This window comes from Phascolarctos cinereus, unplaced genomic scaffold, assembly GCF_003287225.1.
Source record: "Phascolarctos cinereus isolate Bilbo 61053 unplaced genomic scaffold, phaCin_HiC Scaffold_1;HRSCAF=81, whole genome shotgun sequence".
In the NCBI taxonomy this organism is placed as follows: domain Eukaryota; kingdom Metazoa; phylum Chordata; class Mammalia; order Diprotodontia; family Phascolarctidae; genus Phascolarctos; species Phascolarctos cinereus.
This window is the reverse complement of record NW_027555514.1, coordinates 281,445,150-281,464,090: the sequence shown is the minus strand read 5'-3', so window position 1 is coordinate 281,464,090 and position 18,941 is coordinate 281,445,150. Positions and strand designations below refer to the sequence as shown.

The window sequence follows — 18,941 nt, the reverse complement described above, 5'->3', positions numbered from 1 at the left end:
CTTTCCCTGTCTGGGCCTCTGTTTCCTCATCAGTAAAACAAAGGGCCTCTGCGGTCCTTGGGGCTCCAAATCTATGATCTTATGCTGGTGTGATGGTCATCTTCTGCAGGCACAGGGGTGGGAATTTGCTTTGGTGGAGGGAGGAATTGGCAAAATCAGGGATGCAGGGATGCTCTTTACCAGATAAAGCAGAGCAGGGGGAGAAAAAGTCCACTTCAGTCACAGTCCTGTAGATCTCACATTCTAGTGGGGATGGGAGCATTGGAAAAGAGACCGTGCTATGGGAGGCTGAAAGACGGGAGAGTTTTTTCACCATCTGTAAGATTAGGACAAATTTCCTGGAGGAAGAGGAGGTAAGTGCCTTCTTCTTTGCCTGGCATGGTAATAATCCTGGATACGCACACTCCTGCCTCTGGATCTTACTGAGTTGGAGGGGCCATGAGGAGGAGCCCAGCCAAGGATTGTATATGTATTGTATTAGGACCAGCCTCCACATCACACTAGCCTTTGGGGAGGGGGGAGGAGACATTTTCAGACACACCAGCTCCTAGAGACCGTGTCCTTAGAGAGAGATTCGGATCTATCTTCCTACATTTGTGGACTGAAGAATTCAAACGCTGGATAGGCAAGATGGACATAGGAGAACAGGTGAATGGTGGGTACTATACACAGGAACTATGAAGTCAGGTGAAAGAGCAGGAGTATTGAGGCTAAGTTTTGGAGGTGTCGAATTTGAGGGTGGGGCATTCAGGTGTGGCAGTCTGGAGCTCAGAATAGAGGTTAGAATATGGTGCCCTACTTGGCTATATACCTATTTGTTATAAGAGAGAGCTACAGAGTTAGTGGGCAGTGACAAATGGATGGGGGGGAGGGAGAGAGGAAGGAAAGAAGAGAAAAAGAAAGAAAAGAGGGAGGAAAAAAAGAGTAACAATAAAACATTAAAAAAGATACATAGAAGAAAAAATGTTCAGAGGAGGATCACAAATAGCAATTTTGTTACTACCTTGATAAATTTAATATATACAGTTTCAAGAGACAAACAGAATGATAACAGATGTTTTCAGGTTCTTTATGATTGTTTGTAATAAAAAAAAAAGAAAGTTTAAACTTTAAAAAGGATAGAGAGGTCTGGACTGGAGAGATTTGGAAGGCATGTGCATGAAGGTGGTAGTTGAAACCCTGGGAATGAAAATGATTGTTGAGAGGATGGAGAGGTGAGTTGAGACAGAAGAGGACTGAGGAAAGGGCTTTGGGGAGCATCCAATTTATGGAGTCAGAAAAAGGAAGTGAAAGCAGAGGAAAAGACTGAGAAATTCACTGAGAGAGGTAGAAGGTAAGCAGGCGACAATGGTGTTTCTGAAGCTAAGGCAGAGGAGGGTATCCAGGAGAGGAGGAGTGTGATCAGTAGGCTGCAGAGGGGGTGAGGAGATGGAGGATTCCAAAAAGCACTGGATATCAGTCAATAAACGTTTCTTAAGTGTCTACTATGTGCTAGGCACTGTGCTAAATAAGCATTGGTGAAACAAATAAGAAAGCCAGTCCCTGCCCTCAAGAAGTTTACAATCTAATGGAGAAAGACAACACTACAAAAGGAATCTGAAAATGTGGAGAGAAGGGAAAGTTCCCAGCATGGGTGGGGTGAGGGGTAGAGAAAGGGATGAAGAAGCCCAGAGGAGTGTAGACAAGCAGGTAAGAAGAAGGCAATTGGGAAGTGGCCATTGGGAAGTCATTAGAAACCTTGAAGAAAGAAGGTTCAGTCCAATGGTGGGCAGAAGACACATTGCAAGGAGGTGAGAAGCAATGGAGTGGTGAGGAAGCGCCTATGACTTTTTAATTTTATTTTTTAAAGGAAATCAGGCTGTCAAGGGGAGGCGGAAGGTAGAGTAGGAGGAAGAGCTTGTAGAGAAGGGCTAAGTTTGCACATGTTTGAATGTATGAAAGTAAGACTTTTTTTTTGAGGAGACATGGCTGTGTTTGCAGGCAGATGGCTATGAATCAGGGAAATGGGAGAGTTTGAAAGTAAATGAGAAATATGACTTTAGAAGACTAACAGGGAAGCACGTGTTTAGCCTCAGGTCAGAAAGGTGCCAGCTCTGGATTCAGAATGGGCATACCTCCTTTCCCTGTGCATCCTGCTTTGTTTGGCTGCTAAACTCGATTCCTTGGTTACAGGGGAGGACTCTGGGTTTTGTTTTTTGTTTTTTGAGAGGGGAGTCACTGACAAGTAACAACGATCTTTTAAAAAGAGGATTAATAGGACTAAAGAGAATGCTTGGGAGGAAGATGATGGTTGGAGCAAAGACCTGAAGAAAGAAGGATGAAAAGTGCTCCTTGGGCACAGGACTCTTCCTGAGGCTGTAGAGCAGAAGGAGAGATCAGACCGGGAAACCAATTTGGAGGAGGGAGAACTGAGGAAGCCAGACCTATGGATACAGGAAGCAAGTGTGTGGGAGCCCCTGTTGCTTAGAATTGCCTCAACTTCCAGTGTGGGCATTTGCACTTGGGGCTACAGGTGCAAAGCTGGCCTTGCTTTATTGTTTTGTTAATTGTCTAGACTTAAGAAAGAGCTGGAGAAAATGATAATTATGTAGATTGAGCTTAAAATGTTGTTTGGGTGCAACTTTCTCTTTCTTTCTTAAAGAACCCATTGTTAAATACCAGCACACCCAGAAACCAGACCCTGTATTTAGTTGATTTTGCTTCCCCCCTCCCCACTATTTGCTATTTTTTTCCAACTAGGGAGGGTTCTATTCAGGAGGGTGAGTGACAGGGATTTTTTTTTTTTAAGCAACAGAGCTTGGGACACTAATGCACTGTTGGTGGAGTTGTGAACTGATCCAACCATTCTGGAAAGCAATTTGGGACTATGCCCAAAGGGCTATAAAACCGTGTGTACCCTTTGACGTAGCAATATCCCTACTAGGTCTGTATCCTAAAAAGAGCCCCCTCCCCCCCAAAATGGACCTCTATGTAAATAATATTTACAGTAGCTCTTTTTGTGGTGGCCAAGAATTGGAAATCGAGGGAATGCCTATCAATTGGGGAATGACTGAACCAGTTGTGGTATATGCTTGTAATGGAATACTATTATGCTATAAGAAATGATGAGCAAGATGGTTTCAGAAAAACCTGGGAAGACTTATATGAACTGATGCAAAGTGAAGTGAGCAGAATCAGGAGAATATTGTAACAGTAACAACAATATTGCACAATGATCAGCTGTGAATGACAGAGCTATTCTCAGCAATACAATGATCCAAGGCAATTCCAAAGGGTTTATAATGAAAAAATGCTGTTATCCACCTCCAGGGAAAGTCTGAATGCAGATCAAAGCATACTTCTTTTTACTTTCTTTTCTTTTTTTATATGTTGTCTTTCCCATGAGATTGTAAGCTCTTTAAGGACAGGGGCCTTGTTTTTGCCTTTCTTTGTATCCCCATCACTTAGGTACCTGCCTGACACAGAGTAAGCACTACATTAATGTTTGATAATGGATTTTAAACATTTTTTTTAAATTTTTAAAAATATTGAACACAAAAAATTAAAATAAAATGAACATTAAAAAATAAGACTTGCGATTTCATTGGTACCTGAATCTCCGGGTAAAGAAAATTCCTCAGCCAATGAAGACCTGAACCCACAAACCTTGTCTTAGAGACTCATCAGGGGCTTAGAGAGGTAAATGACTTGCTCTGGGTCACACAGTCTTGAATGAGGCAGAGACAGGACTCTGAGGTGGACTCTCCTTCTGCCTCTCTAGGGCAGTAAATACACACATTGTGGGGGGACCCCTTTCTTATACTGAAAAGGGTATGAAAAGCAGCCTTTCAAAGGAAAATACAAGGGGCTGCTAGATGGTAAAGTGGATAGAGCACTGGCCCTGGAGTCAGGAGGATCTGAGTTCAAATTCAGCCTCAGATACTTACTAACTGTGTGACCCTGGGCAGGTCACTTAACCTGATTGCCTCAAAAAAAAAAAACCAAACAAAACCCAACCCAAATCAAAGGAAAATATGGAAAGGGCCTAACAGAAATGCACTCTCCAATGCCTGGGCAGAAGCACCTACACATTAACCATATTCTAACCCTAAATAAATAAAAATGTCCAAATGACAGAAAAAATGCATATATGTATATACACACATATATGTATCTATGGAGAGTTTATATATAATGCATATTATACATATAATTAGTATATTCAACATCATTGATAAGATATATAAATATTATAATCTATAGTGTATACAATGTTTGCATGGCTATATGCTCAGCCCTGTGGTTGGTTGGGGTGCCCTCTCAAGGGCAGGGTCTTTGCCTTAGCTCTTACTGTGTCCCCAGCACCCACCCCTCCACATAGGAGAGACTCGGTGAACACAGAAATGATCTCCTGGATTGTAAGCTCCATGAGGGCAGGGCCAGTGGCTTACCTAAGATATAACACAATGATACAGGGGAAAGAGCTTCTGGAATTGGATTCTGAGGCCTTAGTTCTGAATCTCAACTCTACGACTTAACATCTATGGGATCTTGGGCAGGCACATCAACTTGTCTGGGCCTCAGTTTCCTCATTGGTAAAATAAAGGGGATTGGATTCAGTGGCCTCCGGACTAGGATTCCTTGATCTAAACTTTGTACTTCCCCCAGCATTGATCTCAGGGCCCTGCACTCAAGGGAGGGCCATGAACAGATCTGTCCCTAAGAAAGCCATAAGAAGGATGGTTTGGACTGAGGAGAGAGTAACTCCATTCCCAAGCCAGGGGACCTTACCTAAGCCAGTCATCAGTGGCTGGTCCAGCTTCCTAAGCTAAGCTCCCTTCTCAGGCTGTCTCAGGAGAGGACCCTGCCTGACTCCTCTCTCTGACCTCAGCTAAGCCTGTTCTTCTCTTTATCCCCTCACCCCTGTCAGCCTCAGAACCTTCAGGGGTCACCCATTCTTCACATTACAATCCCAGCTCTAGGGGTGGAAGGCACTTTTGGCCTTATCTAGTCCAACAGCTTCATTTACACATGGGGAAACTGAGGCTCGAGTAGGTGACTTGCTTTGGCCAAGGCCACAGGAGTAGTTATCACTGAAGGCATACCTATATAAGGTCCTGATGGAGCCACGGGGCTCAGCTTCACACACTTGGCCCATGTAGGAATTTGTTTCTTTTGACTGTACATGGTTATAAGAGGTATTTTTCTTGCTTTCTCAATGGTGGTACAGGTTGGGGGGAGGGGGAAGAAAACAGATTTTGATCTGAAAAAAAACTGTATGATCACCTTGAGTAAGTCTCTCTCCCTCTCTGAGCCTCAATTGCCCCCTCTGTAAAATGAGAGGACTGGCCAAAATGCTCTCCAAGGTCCTTTACAGCTCTAAGTCCTGTGATACCACAAGGGAGCTTGTGTCTAGATTGTTTCCCCAGTGTTAAGGACACCCCCCCTCCCAAAACACCAGAGCGAAGGGGAGGCAAGTAGGATGACCATCCAAGATGCAGGGAGGGAGCAGGCAAGCCAGGGTACATCCTAGAGATCTGTGGGCAGCGGCAGGGCAAGAGAGAATAATGACCATGAGGAGAAAAATAATCATCCCTTTGACCCACACAGCACCTTCTCACAAGGAGGCCCAGGCACCCCTAGGATATTTTCACATTGTAGCTCCTTGAACCTCACACCTTCCCTGTGATATATGTAGGAGAGAGGTATTATTACCTCCATTTTACAGATGGGGAAATTGAGGCCCCAGAAGCTGCTGAGTGGAATGGGTTTCCTGCTTGTCTGGGTCCATGCCCTCCCCACCCCTTTGTCCTAAGGAGGAAACTCACAGCCATCAATTGGTCCATCTGAGTCTGGAGCGGAGGAAGCACTGTAAAGTAGCAAAAGAAAACATTTAAAATAATAACAAAAATAAAACATTAGAAATGGAATTTGAAGACAGACCTTGATTTGGCTCCTAGATCAACCATTGTCTGCAGGAGCCTCATTTCCTTCCCTGCCTGTAAGGGGTCTTCCATGACTCCACTTCTTGCAAATCCAGCCAAACTGACCTGTTGTTCTCCAGACAGGACAATCCATGTCCACAATTCTATCCCACCTCTGCACCTTTGCATAGGCTGTGTTCCCCTGTGCTTGGAATGCACTCCTCCCTCACCTCCCATCTCTTAGAATCCCTATTTTCCTTCAAAGCTCAGTTTAAGGGCCACCTCCTATGTGAAGCCCTCTCTGATCCCTCCAGCCTTCCCCACAAATTACCTTATATTTATTTGGCACACATCTATATATGTGCACATTGTTTCACTGAAAGAATGTGAGAATTTTTGTTGTTGTTCAGTTGTTTTCAGTTCTGTCTGACTCTCTGTGACCCCATTTGGGGTTTTCTTGGTTTGCAGAGATACTGGACTGGTTTGCCATTGCCTTCTCCAGTTCATTTGACAGATGAGGAAACTGAGGCAAACAGGGTGAAGTGACTTGTCCAGGGTCACGCAGCTAGTAAGTGTCTAAGGCTAGATTTGAACTCAGGTCTTCCTGATTCCAGGCCTGCTGTTCTATCCACTGCCCCCCTTTGCTGCCCAAGGTTTTTAGAGAACCTTAAATCTTGCCAGGTCTACAGCCACACCATGTCTCAAGCACAATTCCTTCTTTCTGTACCCTGGCCCTCACCCTTGGTTGAGGCCTTCCCTCCTTGCCTCTCCCCCCCAGATGATTACAGCAGCCTCCTCTTCCTCACCGCCTCCCTGCCCCAATCCCTCCTCAGATGCCAAAGTCATCTTCTTCATCAAAGATCTGGCTGAATCACTCCGCTTCACTACAGCGACTCCTCCGAGATCAAACATGAGCTCTCCCTTTTAAAGGCCCTCACACCCGGTGCCGATATATTTCCTCTGACTCTTTGGACATCACTCACCTTCCTGAACGTTTTGATTCAGCCTAACTGGCTTTCTCTTTGTGCCTCCACGCTCATCTCCTACCTTCACACCTTTGCACTGGCAGTGACCCCTGCCTGAATTGAGTTCTCTCTTTACCTCCACCTTATGAAATGATGCACCACCTTCTCCATGAGGTGTTCCCTTATTCCTCCAACTGCTACTGCCTTCCCTTCTGGAGAACGTGACATTTAAAAAAAGTATTCATTCTGTATATACTTATGATATATTACATATATATTCAATTCAATTTAATAAACATTTATAAAGCACATACTATGTGCCAGGCACTGTGCTAAACACTAGGGATACAAAAAGAGGCAAAAAGACAGTCCCTGCCCTCAAGAAGGGACAGCTAGGTGGCTCAGTGGATAGAGTACCAGGCCTGGAGGGAGGGGGACCTGAGTTCAAATGTGACCTCAGGCACTTCCTAGCTGTGTGACCCTGGGCAAGTCACTTCACCCTGATTTGCCTCAGTTTCTTCATCTGTCAAATGAGCTGGAGAAGGTAATGGCATACCATTCCATTATTTTTGCCAAGAAACCCCCAAATGGGATCACAGAGAGTTGGACAAGCCGAATCAATAACTGCCCTCAGGGTGCTTACAGTCTAATGCTAATCAGAATAATGCACTTCGAGTTTCCCCTTTTCGAATTTAGACACTCTGGGAAGAGCTTGTTTGCGTCACTGTAATTCTGGCTGATTGACTGTGCCTTCCTCCCCTTGAGGAACCGGGCAGGCTTGTTTCTGGAGAGCAAAGGCCGTTCAGACCACACGGCCTTTAGACCGGAGGGGTCCGTGAGGGCCTGTGAGAGGAGTCACTGCTTGAGGTCACACAGCCAGCAGCTGGGAGACCTCTGAGTCGGAGTCAGACCCAAGGGACCTGTGTCTGCCCCCCACCCTGAAGCCTCAGGGGGTAGGTCCTGAAATCCAAAGTGAGGAGGTAGTGAGGGGGGAGGGGTTAGAGGGAAAGCTCCTTGCAATGAAGCATGACGGTTATCACTGTACAGAGGAGGTTACAGAGCTAGAGCCCTCACTTTACAGATCAGGAAACTGAGGCACAGAGAGGCTAAATGACTTGGGATCGCAGTAGGATCCCGAATCTAGAGCTGGGAGGCACCTCAGAGGCCATTAAGTCCACTGCCTTCCATTTTACAGATGAGGAAACCGAGGCCCAAGGGTAAATAACTTTCACAATTGTCCATTGGTGGGGGAGACAGAGGATGGAGGAGAGTTCGAATTAGGATGATCACAGGATCTAGAAAGCTACAAGGGCCCTTGAGGTCCTTAATTCCAACACTGACTAACCCAAAGTGAAATCCTTCTCATCAATCAATTAACAGGTTTTCATTAACTCCCCGGGCTCGGGGATCAGAAGACGAAAGGAGACAAATCCTCTCGTGGCCTCATCTGAGTAGTTGTCTGCCCCCCCCCCACCTTGGGTGTCCCCCAGGGTTTGGCCGGGCCCTCCTCTCTTTTCTCTCTTGGTAACCTCTTCACCAGGGGTGCAATAGTCTCTATGCTTGGACTGAGAGTTGAGGCTGGGAACAAATCCGGGGTTTCGATCTGGAGGACCCATCTTCACTGTTGACAGAAAAGCAAATCAGGTGGTTAATTGGTCAGAGGTGCCAGGCCTGGAGCCAGGAACACCTGAATTCAAACCCTACCCAAGACACCTGCTGGCTGGGTGGCTCTGGGCAAGTTACTCAGCCTCAGTTTCCTCATCTGTAAAATGAGAGTAACATCCACCTTACAGGGCTGTTATGTGAATCACGTGACATTAAATTAGTCAGGTCTTTTGTATGGCCCACTGTAGTTTTAATATTTAAATGGGAGGGGTCAAGGGCAGAGAGGTCAAATTGCCACCTCAATGGGGAGGCCTCCCCTTGGCTTCCCTTCAGCACTCCTCTGCACCAGGAGGCCCCCCCCACTCACTCCAGGTGTCCCCTCCACTTGAGCTCTGACCCCAGTGGAGCCCCAATAATTACCCTGGCCTAGGCTTTCCTTTCATGGGAGAGTTCTTACCAACCCCTCCATCCTGACCAGGAGACAAAGTGTGGCTGTCATCAGCTCAAGGACATAGCAAGAGGCTTTAAGTGAAAGACCAAGCCATGAGCCAGCATCGACTCCCCCCCAACTCTTCCTTTCCAGTCTAAATAGAAGCCCCCTCCCCCCAACAGGATCACAGATTTAGACCTGAAAGGGACCTTCGACATCATCAAATCCACACACCCATTTCATAGATGAGGAAACTGAAGCCCAGAGAGTCTACTGGACTTCACCTGTGTTTGAGGTGGTAGTCAGATCCAGGTCTTTTGAACCACCCTGCACACCATGCTTTTTCCTTTGGAGGTCAGTGTTTGCATGTCCTTCTGAACAAGGAGGGGTGCGCGTGCACACACACACACACACACACACACACACACACGGCTGATAGCAGCCCCAGAGCTTCCTAGGTCATCGGGGTGCTGAGAGGTAGCTATGGTCAGGCCTTCCCTATGGTCCTTGGCCATTTATCTCCACCCTCCCAAATCATGACTTTGCCCATAGGGCACTGGCCATCGCCCCTGGATCCCAGCCTGATTGTATCTCAGAGGCCACAGATTCTCTCTAGTTGGCTGGGCAGCCTTGGGCCCCAAAGAGGGGGGAGGGACCCGAGTCTGGCTAGATCATAGAAAGAGCCTGAGCTGGCCAGGGGGGAGAAGGCTGGGACCTCTGGTGGCAATACGATCCTCACCAGTTTGGCTGTGGCTTTTTCCATTCACTAGCGATGGAAGCCTCCAGAGGCCGGCTACAGTACAGAGGATCCCAGTGTCTCTCACCCCAGCCAGGGTGGATGTGGGTGCCCGAGGGACTCACATGGGTTACTTGCTGGGAGAAAAATATAGAGGGAAAGGAGGGCTGAAGATCATGGCTACGGAGAACAGCACTGGGCACCCCAATGTGGATCCCCAGGGGTTCCATGATTGAGAGCTGCAGGGGCCTTAGAAACCCCTTCATCTTACAGAAAAGGTGAGAGGACTTGAGTAAGGTCACACAGCAGGTGACAGATGGTACTACTGAGTCAAGTACCCAGATTGCCTAGATCTGGATTACCCATCTGACTCTATCCACCACTCTAGGGGAGCAGCTCAGAGACCCCAGCTGGGAAGGTCGATTGGCCCAGCCTTAGAAATGAGGAAAGAGCCGGGCCCCCACTATGGAACCTTCCGAGTGACCTCACTTGTAGCTCCTTAGAGTCCTAACCCCTCCCCCCCCAATTCTCTGTTCAGGTTTTCCTGTGTTGAGCCACCTTTGACAAGCATGGACCCATCGACTGGGGAAGGACTAAACAAAGTGTGTCGTGAATGTAATGAGATGCTACTGAGTCAAAAAAAGAAAATGAGCTGTGGAAAACACAGCAAAACTTGGGGGTCAGACTCCGAGGAGATGATGTAGGGAGAAGACAGAGCCTGGGGAGCTAGGTACTCAATGGCTCTAATGATGGAAATATGAACCTCCCCCCCATAAAAGAGACCCTGGGCAGGTCACATCATGTGTCTGTGCCTCAGTCTCTTCATCTCTAAAATGGGGCTAATTTGACTTGTGACACCTATGCATTACCCAATGGGTCAGGGGGTGGATTAGAACCCAGGTCTTTTGACTTCAGGGAAAGAGCTCTTTCTTCTGCCGTGTTCACTACCAAGTTTAGTCTCAAGAAATAACAAAATATACCTCCCTGCCTTCCTCTTAGAGGTGGGTAACATTATATAACGTCAGACTCTGCCAACATGGAGCAGCTGGATGGCACCATGGATAGAGAGCTGGGTCTGGAGTCAGGAAGACGTGAACTTTAAATCCTAGCGCTAGGATCCCAGGCAGGTCACTTAACAGCTGACTGCCTCAGTTTCCCCATCTGTAAAATGGGGCGAATAACAACACTAACCTCTTAGGGTTGCTTTAAATTTGTAAAGCGCTTAGCCCAGTGCCCAGCACGTAGTAGGTGCTAGAGAAATGTTAGCTATGCTTTTCACCATAGCTGTAGTTCGGTTTAGCCGAGCTGCTTCCCCCCAGCCTCTTATTTCTGCTTTCTGTAACAAGGGATGGCTCCCCTAAATGTAGGGATACATTTAGAAGCGAGGAAGACGTCAGGTGAAAATACCAAAGCGTTTTGAAGCCTGAGCCCACGTTAGTCCGTAGCCCAGGCAGGGCAGCCGGAGCAGCCGGTCTGACTAGTTAAGGATCCCCGAAGTTGCAGACAATGAGTGGGTTAATTCCATCCACACCCTCCGCCCGCGGCTCTGTGCGCCAGGCCCGGGGCAGCCCCGCTCCGGACTGCAGAGACCCGCAGCAGCCAGAGACCGCGCATGTCGGGAGGCCGAGGTCCTGCCATCACCCCAGGGCCAGCCGTACTGCGCGCCGGCCCCCCTCTAGTGGCTGCTATGGCTGCCGCCTGCCTCGGCCTCCGCCTTCGAGCGCTAGGAACATACTGGGAGGGAGCCCCGACCGGGTAGCCGGAAGAAGAGGTGATTGGAGGCCACCCGACCTCCCACGCCCACGTGGACTCTCCTTCCTCCTTGAACTTGACATTCCGGCCCTCCTGACAAGCTACTGGCGGCTCCCCAAGTTCACTTGTCCTGGGGGACCTCTGAGCATTCGCGCCAGCTGCACCAGCACCTGGGACTCAGGGAGCGTCCCGTCTCCCCTCGGCCTTGTTTAAGGTTCAGGTCACCCCCTGGGCCCCGAATCAAAGGACAAGGGTTCAAATCCCACCTCCCAGGTTTCCTAACTGTGCGACCGCAAGTCTTCCTCATTAGAAAAATGAAGGGGTTGGACCAGATCGAGGGTGTAAAGTAGTGATGTCCGAGGCCCCGTTCAACTCTGCAGAGAGAAAGCAATCATTGAGCGCCTCCTGTGTGCAGGGCTCCGGTGTCTAAACCCCATGAGACCTGACTTTGCTGAGCCCAGCCGGCTTCTAGTGAGCTGTCCTTCAGCTTCCCAGGAGACCTGGGGACCCTCTTCGGTCCCTGTAACACACTTCAGTATGTATATATGTGTATATATATGTATGTATACGTATAGGTGAATGCTTACATGTACATTATGTTGCATAAATGTATACGTATGCATACACGTTTACCTATGTGTTCACGTGCATATGTACGTGGGCATCATGTATACATAAGTACGTGTGCATTGTATCTTGTGTAAATTCGTGTTCTTGCAGATATATGTCAGTATTTGTGTACATAAGTGTATTGTACACATGCATACATGCATGTGCTGTGTTCGTGTGTGCTCTGTGCTACCAGACCACAATTTCAAGGTTCTGGATGGGACCAGGTCATTTTTGGCAATCACATCCCCAGAGCCCCGGGGAGGTTTCAGGGACAGCCAGCCCCCCACGCAGGAAGTCCTGGGCTCGGCCTGCCCCAGACACCTGCTGGCTCTGTGACTGGGGAGGTTCCTTAAGCCCTCAGGACTATCGGCTATGGACAGGCTTCCGTGCAGGGACAGAGCCGCACCTCCCCCACTCCCAACACTGAAGCCAAAGAAGGCCCTTTCCTCCCTGGGAGCCTGGGCATTTTCTCAAAGTCGGCCACACAGCTTCAAACATGCCCAGACTCCTGCCCGGCTCATTCCTTGCTGCCTCCTCAGAGATGGCGGCAAGCCTCCGTCCTTGTAGGGCAGGTTAGTTTTGGAAGCAATGGCAAGGATCCTGGGGTGCTGTGCCTGTCAGAAGCGTGTGTGCGTGTGGTGGGCCAGACAAGCACTGTGCGTGGCGATACCACTTTGGGTCAAACATAGCCCGAGACTGGCAAGTCTCCAGGGTGCTGGGTGGAGGGCTCCGAAGGCCTGCCTTCAGTGCGTGGCCTCCCCCCAGGCCTGCCAAGGCTATGTCCTGAATGCAGAGACTAGCAATTGCCTACCCTTCCAAGGCCTCGAGCCTGCACCCCCTCTATCTCCTTGAGTCTGGTTGAACGTGTCTCCACATCCCTGAAGTCCATTCTCTGCTCCCCACCTGAGGCTAGCCCCACGGTCCACTACAATAGCCCCTCGTGGGCAGCTGCGTGGCGCATGGGTGGCATGCTGGCCTTGGTGTTGGTTCAAATCTAGCTCCACACTGTGTGACCCCGAGCAAGTCACTTAAGCTCCATTTGCTCATGTCCCCACCTGCAAAATGGGGATAACAGCACCTACCCCTAAGGGTTGCGAGATCATTACAAAAGGCTTCGCACAAGGTGCTTCAACATCACTGAATTCGATGATTCCACAATGTGACTAACATGGGAATGTTCTGCAGGACTTCACATCTGTAATATACAGCCCGTTTCTCACCTTCTCCAGGAATGCGGAACAAACAGGAGAGAGAATTTGGAACTCAAAATGTGAAAAAATAAATGTTAGAAATTTTTTAAAAATGTAATTGAGAAATATTTAATAAAATTAAAATACATTTAAAAATCTAATTCCACAAAGCAACAATTGCAAAGCTGTTACCACTTTTCCTTTTTCCAAGTTCACAGAGCCCAGGTGGAGAACTTCAGGCCACTCCCTATTTCCCAAGCCCTAGACATTCCAGTGAAGCTGCCTTTCCTGCTCTTCTCACTACCCAACATCCCATCTACCACCTCCATGCCTTCGCTCGGGGCACGCTCTCACTCCTCACTCCACTCCTGGTACCCCAGCTCCCTCTAAGCTCGGCTCAGGGGGCGCCTTCTCCAGAGGCCTCTCCTGATCTCCCCAAGCGTTCGTGCTTCCTTCCCACCCCCAAATTCCGGTGGCGACATTGTCGTCTCCTCTCTGCACTAGGATGTAAGCGCCACGAGGGCACAAAGTCTCATTTTGGTCTCTGTATCCCACAAGGTCTGGCAATGTGCTAGGCACACAGTAGGTGCTCACAATTCTCCTTGAATTCAAACGGAATTTTTTTTTTTTGTTCTGCGCAGGACCTGCTGCCTCCACGTCTTCTCCGTCTCCTGGCCACGGGGGCGCCAAGGAGACCCTGAGCTGCCGCCACCGCCGCCAAACACAGACCCGGGAGAAAGCTTCAGGAACCATCCCGACTTTACAGACTGGATCCTGAGGGGCCACTGAATCCCACCTGCACCTGCAGGAGCAGCTCACGGGCAGTGCCCGGAGTGGCCACCCAGCCTTTCCTTGAAAGTGGACGCACTCCTGCCCGAAGCAGCCTGTTCCACTCTGGGAGTCCCAGCTGCTGGGAATTCCTCTTGCCATCAAACACAAGCTCCTTTCACATAAGGTTTAATTCTTCAAGCTCACATCTCTAGCGGCAAGGATCGTGCTGGGCACCTAGGAGGTGACCCTCCACTGCTCCTAGATTGGCCAACAGGACTTATTTAATGCTGTTTCTTATTCTCCAGAAAGACCCTCCAAATACTCGGGAGCCCGAGGTCCTGGCCCACCGTTCCCTCCTGAAGGTTAATCCCCGAGGGGCCTCAGATCAGTCCCCAGGAGGCAAGAACCAGGGCCTTAGAGGCCAATGTCCCTTCTGGTCAAACCCGCCCACCGTCTGTGGGGCATACAGGAAGTGATTAATAACATGTTCACTGGCCAGACTTTATTGACACCTCTCTGGTCACAGCCTCTCAAAATCACCAAGGGCTAGAGGGGGGCAGGGACCGAAGCAGCTTTTCCTGCAGCTGGGCAGGCTCGAGGTGACCAATCGCAGAGGAGGGAAGGAGGGGCACACCCGCCCCAGATCACCCAGCAGCAAGTGGGGATATCCCCATCTAACAGTCCCAAGGCCAGGCCCAACCCTGCCTGGAAGGGGCTGTCAGCCAACACTCTCTGGGGTCCATCGTTTCACTCAAAGGAGAAACAGGAAGTCGGTGTGAGGATTCTCAGAGGCTGGGGCACCCTCAGCGAGCTCTGCCCTGCCCTGCCCACAGGCGCTTTCTTTTGGGTCGAGTCCCCCAGACTAACCAGAGAAGCCTCGGGAACAATACTGAGGTTGCAAGGGTCCAATTCAAGGCCCCCAAAGCCCGGCCCTGGGGTGGGGACACTCGAACCCGGGCCTCCTTAGCTGTGAGGGTACAAGGTCTGGGTAGCAAAGGCAGGTGGGGGGGCTCTGTGGCAGCTTCCAGAAGATTCCAGCCTCGAGGAGGGGGCAACAAGGAGAGGGCATGGGGGAAAGGCGCCCCCCTACCCTGGGCCACCGTCTCGCCTGTTCCCGCCGGTCATCCTGCGGCGGTGAGCCTTGCTGGTCCGCGTGGCGCTGGGTGGCTTCTTAGCGGAATCAAGGCCACGGCGTGGATGTGGGCGTTTCCTCTCGGCCCGCCTCTGGCTCCGTGCGTGGAGGGAGGCTGTGAGGGAGGAGATCCTGCCCAGGACAGACCAGAGGATGTGGCCACAGGTCCGCAAGGCTCCCCCCAGGCCCCGATGACTGACCCCTCCCCCCAGGACAAGGACCAAAAACCATGGAGGCTGAAGGCGGGGCAGGGGCTGTTTAAATGGCTTCCCCCGCCTTGCAGGAGGCCGGCTGGGGGCATGGGAGAGGCGATCGGCAGCAGGCAGGGGTCAGAGGGCCGGGGCTCAGAGAGGGGCTGTGACGAAGGGGCACAGATGATGTCCCGGCCATGGGGTCAGACAGGCGCCACCCAGTGCCCCACACGGCCTCCCAACCGGGCACGCCCCAAGGGACTGACGGAAATCCCAAAGGAGGGAAAGAATGAGCACCGACGGAAAGGAAGGTGAAAAGTGTCGGGGGGGCTGCACCCCAAGGAGCGGGCAAGTCGTGGGCACACGGCAATGACGTTTACAAGCATCAACACACAGAGAATGAGAGTGAGTGTGTGTGTGTGTCAGTGTGTGTGCGCGTGTTCACCAGTCTGCCAAGCCCCAAGGCAGTCTGAGCACGACCAGAACCTGCCCTGTCCAGGCCCCCACAGGACCGAGCTGCTCTGCCCTCCCGGTGTGGAGCTGCCCAGCACCCGGGCACCACATGGACTCCCTCTTTCCCAAACGTGGCTCTTGGTGGGGGGGGAGCAGGGGCACCCAGAATCCTGGGTGCCCTGCCGCAGCCTAAGATGAGCATGCCTCCGGCGCCCTGGGCTGGCACCAACAGGTCAGGGTGCCTACACAGCTGCCTCCAAGGGACTGGGGCTCACCTCTGAGACAGGAAGGGGTTCCGAGACTTCTTGGGCAAAGCCCCGGGACCACGTGCGGGGGTCTCTGCTCCCTCTGCCGCAGGGTCTGCTTCTCCCTGGGGGGCAGCCAAGGCAGCTTCTTACCTCCTACAGAAGGGGGAGGGGTCCCCAGGAAGGGCCAAGGATTCCCGCCCCCGTGGAAGTCTCCCCACTGTTTTCAGCAAAACATCCCGCCCTTTACCCGACTCTGGGTTCCCCCTTTCGCTTGACCCTCCCACTTCAACAAGGTGGCAGATGAGCCCCGCCTCTGACACTCCCACTCTAAGCTCCCTCCTGGCCCTGCCGAGCCTGCCGCGAGGCTCCTTTATCCAAGTCCAGCCCGGTGCCCAACGAATCAAGGAGCGAAGGTCGGCCCCTGCTGACCACACCTCCGCCAGGCCCGACAGAGAGTCCTGGCTCCTGCTGCCCTCCATCCCCTCCTCTCCAGACCAACGCCCCAGGGTGCCGCAGACCGTCCGGGGCCCCCCACCCCTCCGTGCGCCTACCCCAGGCGGGGGCAGCCCCAGGCGCCGGGCCCCTGAGAGGTCCAGGTCGCTGATGGTGGTCACGGTCACCGTGTGGTTGGGGTGGTCGTACCGCACACACGCGGTCTGGGAGGTCACCAGCCGGTCCAGCTCGTCTGCCTCTTCTGCAACGGGCCTGGGTCAGGTGGAGGAGGCCTCTCCACCCCCCCAGGCTCCCAGGGACCCCTACCCCAGCGCCCCATGGGGGGCAGGACAAGGCCCATTTCCCCGGCTGGGGGGGGGGGTCTCTGCTCCCTCCCACTCCAGGACTCACCCAGAGCCTCTTCCCGATCTTTCAGCATCTTCAGGTACTCCTTGTGCCGCTGCAACGGGAGGGGACAGAGCTGAGCGAAGACCCTTGGGGACGGAGCAGCCACCAGCCATGATGGGGCTCCGACGCCAGCCCCAGCGCGGGCAGCCCCCCCCCACCCCCCGCGGCCTCCGGGCACCTCGTCCCGGAGCTTCCGCTGCTCCTCCTTCAGCTTCCTGCGGATCTCCTCCAGGGCCACCTTCCTGCGCTCCACCTTCCGCTTGTGGAAGCCCGTCAGGTAGTCCCTGCGGAGAGGAGGAGGGGCCGGGATGGGGGGGGCGGCGGGGAGCGACCCCCCCCCCCCCAGCAGCAGAACAGGGCGGGGCGGGCCTGCCTCACTCCCAGGCACCCCGTCCACGTGCGAGGCACTTTTACCGGAGGCCGGCCCGGACAACAGCTTTCCTTCTTTGCGGAATATATCACGTGTGTAAACACACGCTAACATGCTCACGTTCCAATCCTATCACACATTGCGCTTTACAAACGTCCTCATTTCTGCACAACGACCCCGGCAGGCAGCTGCTGGTATCCACTTGTTTTAGATGAGGATACTGAGGCAGGTTAAAGTGACTTGCTCAGACACACTTACTGAAGCACATTTGAACTCGGGTCTTCCTGATTCTAGCTCGGGCCCGAGCTGCACCAGTGGGTGACGGGCTCTAAGTGGCATGGCTTTTCCCTGGGGCAGGGGAAGTCTGGCCGTCCCCTCCAGCCCACCCCAGGCTCCCCAACCCCAGCAAGGTGAGGTGGCTATCAGGGCAGTGGACGGACTGCTTGGCGTGGGCTCAGGAAACCCTGCAGTCAAGGTCTGCCTCAGACACTACTGACCTCTCTGCCTCAGTTTCGTCATCTGTAAAATAGGGGGAGGTTTGGACTCAATGGTCTCTAAAGCCCCTCATGGGTCATCCAACCTTTTAGAGATGGGTAACTCACTACCTTCCCAGGCAGCGTATCCCACTCGGGGGCAAGACCGTTGGAATTGCTGCCAAGGGACGTGGGTTCAAACTCCAGGGTCCCTTCTTCCCCTGGAAGCCTGGGGCAGCCTCGGTTTTCTGCTCCATAAAATGGAGAGAATGACATGGTCCCGACCTCGAGGAGGGCCCGGTGGCCCCTGTTTTTTTCTTAGCGGGGAGGAGGAAAGCAGGACGTCTACACCACCATTTACAACGTCTCTACTCGGGGCCCATCCAAGGCAGGGGCAGAGGGCGCCTGCCCGTTCCTGGGGGGCTCCAGCCTGGGAGGGAGAAGAGTCATCTTCAAGACCCCCTCCCCAACGCCTGGACATTGCTTTGTTTTTAAATTTATTTTTAATTTCTGAAAATCCCCCCCCCCCCGAAGCAAAACAAAAACAAGGCCCTATGATCGCTATGAGACAGTATGGGAAACTGGCAGAACTAGAACCCGGCTCCCGGGGCAGCTCCGCCCCCCAACCACGCACAAAGACCATGATCTGGGGGGCGGGGGGGGAACCACGTGGCTCCTGGGGCAGACCATGATCTGCAGAGTAGGGGGAGGTTCCGAGGGAGGAAACCACGTGGTTCTCGGGATACACCATGAGCTGGGGGACGGGGGGGGGGACATCTGGGTGAAGTTAGGAGGCTCACCGCCGCTTCTCCTCGTCGAAGGTGAGCACCAGGCGGCCTTGGCTCCCGCCGCCCTTCTTCTTGCGGGCCATGGCGAAGGCCCCGAGCGGTGCGCGGCTTCCGGGCAGCAGCGCGACGGCGGCGTCGGGCGTGAACCCACGCAGGAGCTTCCGCTTCCGCCTCTCCCAGCCCCGCCCCCAATGGTCTCCCCCCCCACTCCAGCATCCTTCCTCCCTGAAAGCCGCTTCCTCCGCTTGACAAATGGGGAAACGGAGGCCCAGGTCTGGCTTCTTTGCACCACACGCAGCCCTTCAGACGGGATTAAGCTTTATTAAGTGCGTGCCCTGCCTTCGAGGAGCTAACATTCCAACGGGAAGCGGAAAGGAGGGACAAACCCTAGCAACAAGTCAGTCTCTGTCGCGATCGTCTCGGTCCTGGGGCTCGGGCGCCCGCCTGTCCCCTCCCTCAACTCCCCAGCCCCCCAGCCCGCT

General features: G+C 52.2%; 1 protein-coding gene across 2 annotated transcripts; it reads right to left on the bottom strand.

The window, feature by feature from the left end:
* Nucleotides 1-14,451: 14,451 nt before the first annotated feature.
* On the bottom strand, nucleotides 14,452-18,604 carry NOL12 (nucleolar protein 12). Of its 2 annotated transcripts, none has more exons than XM_020982555.2 (6): nucleotides 18,472-18,604; nucleotides 17,007-17,112; nucleotides 16,832-16,880; nucleotides 16,540-16,682; nucleotides 16,016-16,110; nucleotides 14,452-15,228 (listed from the first exon to the last, which is right to left on the bottom strand). In XM_020982555.2, exons 1-6 carry the CDS (start codon nucleotides 18,540-18,542, stop codon nucleotides 15,051-15,053), a joined length of 642 nt encoding a protein of 213 aa, XP_020838214.1. In that variant the 5' UTR covers nucleotides 18,543-18,604; the 3' UTR covers nucleotides 14,452-15,050. The 2 variants fall into 2 exon arrangements, with proteins under 2 accessions (XP_020838214.1, XP_078003424.1); XM_078147298.1 differs by lacking the exon at nucleotides 18,472-18,604 and adding an exon at nucleotides 17,804-17,950.
* Nucleotides 18,605-18,941: the final 337 nt, after the last annotated feature.